At 41.9% G+C, this 6,329-nt stretch overlaps 1 protein-coding gene across 2 annotated transcripts; it reads right to left on the bottom strand.

Moving 5' to 3' along the window:
- Positions 1 to 85: 85 nt before the first annotated feature.
- On the bottom strand, positions 86 to 5,361 carry gabrp (gamma-aminobutyric acid type A receptor subunit pi). 2 transcript variants are annotated; one of them, XM_067518517.1, is made up of 10 exons: positions 5,109 to 5,361; positions 3,855 to 3,939; positions 3,582 to 3,694; positions 3,399 to 3,466; positions 3,095 to 3,312; positions 2,156 to 2,238; positions 1,790 to 1,927; positions 1,516 to 1,668; positions 916 to 1,109; positions 86 to 816 (listed from the first exon to the last, which is right to left on the bottom strand). In XM_067518517.1, exons 2-10 carry the CDS (start codon positions 3,905 to 3,907, stop codon positions 496 to 498), a joined length of 1,341 nt encoding a protein of 446 aa, XP_067374618.1. In that variant the 5' UTR covers positions 3,908 to 3,939; positions 5,109 to 5,361; the 3' UTR covers positions 86 to 495. The 2 variants fall into 2 exon arrangements, with proteins under 2 accessions (XP_067374618.1, XP_067374619.1); XM_067518518.1 differs by having other exon boundaries at positions 3,855 to 3,936.
- Positions 5,362 to 6,329: the final 968 nt, after the last annotated feature.

The following is a 6,329-nucleotide window of genomic DNA, read 5'->3' as shown; positions in this document are numbered from 1 at the left end:
TGTAATCTTTGGATTGTTTCTGATTAAAATACACCAACACGTTATTAGTTACTGACTTTTAATTTCACATGATATGATGTAAAGTAAATACACAGCATGTGGTCACATGCGAACAATGTATGAAAGCCATTACCGAAAAAAAGCACATCTAATCAGTCACTTTATGAAGGCAATTCAGTGCAGCACGGTATAGTGTGATTCACTTCAGGCAGGCTGTTACTTATAGCTAGTTAACTTATACTATAGATTTTTCAGCTAGATACAGGCTTTGTATTGTGTTAGCCTCCCATCCATTCATACATGATAAATAATAGCGGTTAGTATAGAGTGTTATTCTAACCAACTGCTTCTCATCATGTAGGATCCCTGTCAGTTGGTCAAAAAAAGGTTGTACTATATCATCCAGACAGTAGTGACTGATATTATGTCTCAACTGAGTGGCTAGAGCAGCATTAGAATGGGGCAATGAAGTGTGCAGCAGATTGAAACCAGCCCTCAGAGAAGGAGATAGTAAAGCCAGTAGAGAATATTGATAAAGAGGAACGTTGCTGGGAAAACTGTGCGTGCATGACGATCGATATTGTGGGGATTTTTAACAATGAATACAGACGCTGCCCTGCGTGACACATTTTTCACTGCGGACAGGCTGCAGCCCTTTTCTGGCGTGTTCTCTTTTGATTCAGTATGGTTCTTATTATTACTGGTCATTGACTGCTCTGCACTGGAGCCCATCTCCACAGACTGGTTGAGTTTGGTTGAGCCGAGAACGGGGAAAGAGCCATTTCCATTGGATTCGCTGAACTCCTTCAGAAGTTCCTGGTGAATAAACAAAGATATATCTTTACAGTGTTTTCCCTTTTTAGCATGGACATGTTGCTTCTGCATCTCAGGCTTCAGTGAAAAGCCATTTCTTACCCTGTGTAAATCCTCCAAGGTCTGGTGTTGCATGGTGTAAAAGTGAGCGCAGGCGTACTCCAGCAGGGCACCAAAGATAAAGGTGAAACAGATTCCCAGGTACACATCTATGGCCTTGATGAAGCAGTTGGCATTAGGTAGGGAAGTGCGGGCGCCCATCATCAGAGTGGTCATTGTCAAGACTGTAGTCACTCCTGGAGAACAGATCATAGTTTTTCTTTCATGAATGAATGTAGGACATAGACATTTTTGTTTATCCTTAGCTACTCATGTTTTCCTCCTGCTCTTTTTTTTTTTATGCACTTGGCTCTGCATCTCCAATGTGACACTGGTGTTGATGGGTTGTCGTGTATGAGTTTAAAAAGGCAAAATAGTCAAATTAAACATATATATTTAACTAATATTTATTAGTTAAATATATATTCAGTATCAAATGTACAGATGCAGAAAAACGTGACTGGAATGTTGGTATTGAGTTAGGTAGTTATTAGTCGAGAGGTCATGTGACTCCTCCTGAATGAGTTGTGAGATCTTTTGAATGTACAAAAGTCCTAATACATAAACACACTGCATAGTAAAAGGACAAGTGATGGCACTGACCAATACAGGTCCTAGCTGGGACAGAGGACTGGCTGATCCAGAAAGAGACCCATGAGAGAACCACCAGCAAAGTGGACGGAACATAGGTCTCCAAGATAAAGAATAACACGTTTCTGCGCAGTGCAAAATGCAGCACCAGCTTGGGGTATTGTCCTGTGAAAGAGACACAAAAATGCTTCATAAATAGGAGAAGATTTTAAAGCCTTGAACAACCGGTTACCTTCATGTACCTCCACATATGAGAGGAATTCTCCGGGAGTTAAGAATATTGTACCTGTTTCATACACGGCCTCTGACACTGATGTGTAGTAGCTCTCTATGCTGTACTGAGCCAGGCGCAGCGTGTCCAGACCCTTCACCGAATCATTCCCTCTGGTCCAGTAGAACACCACGTCCTGCAGGTTGTAGCCCCCTGACCACACAGACACACACAAACCAGCAGACGGATAAGGTCTCAATAAACCTGCCAAGCATAACAATTGTCTGTTCACTACTAGATACTCACTACGTCAATACAGATGAAAATGGTTAAAGGTTATGATGATTTGTGTCCATCTACACACTTTAAGCGTGATGGGAGGTTTGATGAGATGAGACGTGGGGGGGTGGAGTGGGGGAGGAGCTCTCAGGTTTTACTCACAACTCTCCAGCTGCAGAGTGCACACCTGTCTGTCCATGGGGTATTTAGTCAGGTCCATGTTGCAGGCAATCGTAGCTGTGATGCTATGTAAGAAAAATAATTGTTCAGAAACTCCCCCCCAGGAATCACTTGATGTACAATAGTAATAGTACTTAACAGCACAAAGAGCCTCATCCCATGAGCAACAATTCATAGAACACATGCCCATTTGTGTAAACATTAGACATGTCTGTGTTTGATGCATTAGTAATAACGACTGACTTGTTGGTATTCAGTGACAATACATTCTTCTGCTAATCTAATACTTCTAATGCTATAAATATTGCAAAGAGCAACAGAGTGTCCTTTGTCCTTTGTCCTTTGCTATAGCAAATAAAAGAACACAAGTGGAATTTCATAAGGAGCAGGGCAGGTTCCTACATTGTACACATAATATTTCCCGGATTTGGCTGCCAAGACAACAAAACATCAAAATTGTTTTAATCATTTCTGTATTGGATCAACACGACTGATTAAACATCAGCACACATTTTGACAGTATGCGTATGGAACAAATCTTCACTAACAAGTTTTGAAGGCTTGAAGAGTTTGAACGGCGTGATAAACACAGGGATTCTGTGGCATTCCCTCAAGTTATATGACTAAGTCTTGACAAATAAGTGTTCTTTTGCTCTTTTTTTAGTAGAACCTCAGGCAAATTCACGGTTGATTACCACAGGAATCATGAGACCAACATTTTAAAAATGCAAGAAAAAAATGACTGTGCAGGTACATTTTTTCTTTTCAGTGGCATCTTTTGATACTCTAATATTTCATGTCAGTTTCCCCCTACAAGCTCAGCAGCTTCTGAAAAAAGCTTATTGTGTAGCACATGCAAGAGCATCAAATGTTGGTAAATGTAAAACAATAAGCTTGAACCTTTCTCTTTTTTCTAAGTACCGTAGTGCATAAAGAACAGTGCCATTGCTAAAAATGCGTATGAGGCGGTTTTCCACTGTGACATCATGCAGAAAGGAACGTTTGGAGTCTGGGATGAAGGTATCAGGGATCCAGAGCAGTGACACCAGGCGTCCATCCACACTAACACTCTCATTTCCTGGGAACACCAGCCTGGAATCCCGCCAGCGCTGACGGAGGAAGATAGTGGCAGTGTAGTCCTAAAAAAAAGTATTCATTGGTTCATTTCTTGTATTACACTATGTTACACTTCTATTACACAAAGCAAGCAGGAAGACAACGATACCATATTGATCTCAGAAATGGCATCGATGCTGGCGATATCAAGGCTCATTCCAATTTCCACAGGACCTTCTGTCAAAGACAGAGACATAAGAAGCTTTGGAAATGGGTCGGGTTCGAGTTAAGAGACACTCTTATGCATCAACTCAAGGTTAAAAAAATGGGATCTCCTCAAGTTACTTCTCACCATTGAAATTGGGCCTGAGGTAGCGGTTGTATCCTTTCATTAGCTTCTGTATCGTGGGCTGAAGCTGAGAGTCGTTCCATTCGCCCCAGTGGTTGTTGGAGAACGTACAAGCTCTGATACAACGCAGAGAGCAAAACAGAATAAAACTGGAGGTGAAGAGTGGACCACAAACATTTGTACAGCACATGACCAGAGGAAATGACTCTTACATAAATATTGGAGCTTGTTTCCTTAACCTTATGTTTGTCTTTCTTTAACCCTGTAATGACTCACCCCTGGGTAAAGGTCAAGCAGAGGATCAGTAGAGTGTGCAGCCACACAGACATTGTGGATGAGCTGGCAGAAGTAAGCAACTCTGCTGGGGGAGATGTGACAAAGACCAAAAGTTGAAGTGCAGACTACAATTCATTCTCCTGCATGTTTATATTTTGCAGGACAACTGTGTTTCACCACTGGGCGGCAGCACATAGCTGAACGTGATCAGAGGCCTCAGGGGAAATCTGCACCAGAGCAGCCATTCTTACCCTTTGATGTGATACAAGTGTACACTGCCCCTACCCCAATACTTCTAATAAAGCACTGAAAACTCATATTGATCCCCACCTCAGCTGCTTGGATTCTCTCTCTCTCTCTCTCTCTCACTCACACACACACACACACACACACACACACACACACACACACACACACACACACACACACACACACACACACACACACACACACACACACACACACACACACACACACACAGAGATTCAATGTCCAGATAAAGCAACATAAACACTTATATTTACATGGTTATTTTGGTGTTTTCCTCCAAGCAGGTTTGTTGTATAATCTGTCATCTGGCGATTTATGCAGCCACTACTTATTTGCAAAACCTCAAACTAATCTTTTCCCTAAGTCATCAAGGATTCCCCTTCCATCCAGTTGTTCCTCACTGCTGCCTCCCTCCTTTCTCTTCTCGCAGATAAATAAACTGTCAGTAGACTTCAGCTGCCTTCACCATGGGCTTGTGTTTCCTGCTATGTCCAATGTGATTTATTTACATGTTTCCTGAGCCTTAGTAAAGCATTTCTATTGGATTTTCAATATATTATTTACACAAAACTGTCATTATAAATGATGCATAATAATGCTAATGATGTCTTTTCTTAATAGCCTTGTTTACACATGCCAGTTATGATTAATCTCTCTCTCTCTCTCTCTCTCTTTCTCTCTCTCTTTCTCTCTCTCTATATATATATAGTGATTGTTTTTACGCTTTTGTTTGTTGTTGTAGTTTACGCTAAAGTCTCAATTCATTCTTTGTGCTAGTCCACTTTTACTCCACACGTCTATCACCTACACTCTCCAAGCCGTGCCTCGGTCAACCACAGAATATCTGCCCAGAGTTCTCTGTGTATGCGTAAAATAAAATGGGTGCACATGCACAATTCCCATTTCAGATTTCTAAATGTTTTTCTCAACCTGTATTTTTACAAACACACAAATTTCTCCTCGTCCTCTCTCTCTGATTCCTACCTGTTTCAGTTGTCCTCTTGCACTTCAGGTCACTCCTCTTCTCTTTCCTTTGTTTCTTCCTCCGCTCTTCTGCCTTACTGTCCCAGTGGCTGAGCTCGTTCCCCTTCCTCAGGTTATTTATGATTAAATACCAGCCTTCACTATATCTGCTAATGAACCACAGTTGCTTCTGTTATGTGATTGGTGTGTGGACCAGTGCTGCTTGTTTTACTGTTTGTGCATCTCCCTCCGTGTCTCTGCACAGCTGTATTCATCTCCCCACAGAGCCACTGTGCTGCCCCCCTGCGCTCGCCTCCCCTCCCTCTCTCACTCTCTGTTTATGCCACTCACCCCCTCCAATGCACTTCGTGTCTCCCCTTTTTTTATTTTGCACTGCCCCCACCTCCACCTCCACACATATGCACACACACATTAACATCCCATTTGATTTCCCATATGACTTCTTTTTCTCTCATTCTCCTGCTCCCACATCTTTGTATTGTTTGGCCCTTAATCTCTATCTACCTTCATCTTCTCCAATTTACACTGACACCACAGCTCCTTCTGGGCTTCAACACTCTCCTCAGTCTGTCTCATTCCCTCTTGCCCTCTCCCTTTTCACCTCCAACTCTGTTCCCTTGCATCAGTGTCATCATCTGAATTAGTTTCCCATCCTATCTTCAGTTTCCTTCTTATCCTCACTCCCATAAAATTCCCCTCCCATATGTGTCTTGTTTATCAGATTAAAGAACAATTTTTGATTACAGTTTTCAATCACATAATACTTCATCCTGTCTTATACTTTCTACATTTTATGAGTTTAACTCTTGTGATATCCAAGCTGCAACAGCTGTCACTGCCTACATTTATCACTGCTCTTGAAGTTGCAGATGGTGACTGCTAAAAATAACTAAGAACAGAATTGTGATATTGATAATTTTCATAATGGTGGTGATGAATTATCCACATACAGCAGTTAGTGGCAGCCAAATGCTCAGTGGTTAATTGTTCATCTTCAGCACTGCTGACTTTCTGTGATTGTTTCCTAATAGGTGTATATTCTCCTCTCTTGCTGAGCTTCAGCATCTGTTGCTGAGCTCCAACTCTATGTTATGTGACCCCTAAAAGCCTTCTGGTTGGATCTCCAGCGTCTGTGAAAAAGCTGTGAGTGTATACCACCTAACGCTTTAACCCTCTGCAGCCTTTTGCTTTCCCAGTCAGTGAAATGCTTTTAACTGGTTG

Source organism: Channa argus, chromosome 10, assembly GCF_033026475.1.
Source record: "Channa argus isolate prfri chromosome 10, Channa argus male v1.0, whole genome shotgun sequence".
Lineage (NCBI taxonomy): Eukaryota > Metazoa > Chordata > Actinopteri > Anabantiformes > Channidae > Channa > Channa argus.
The sequence above is the reverse complement of the archived record's forward strand: the minus strand, read 5'-3'. Positions and strand labels throughout refer to the sequence as shown.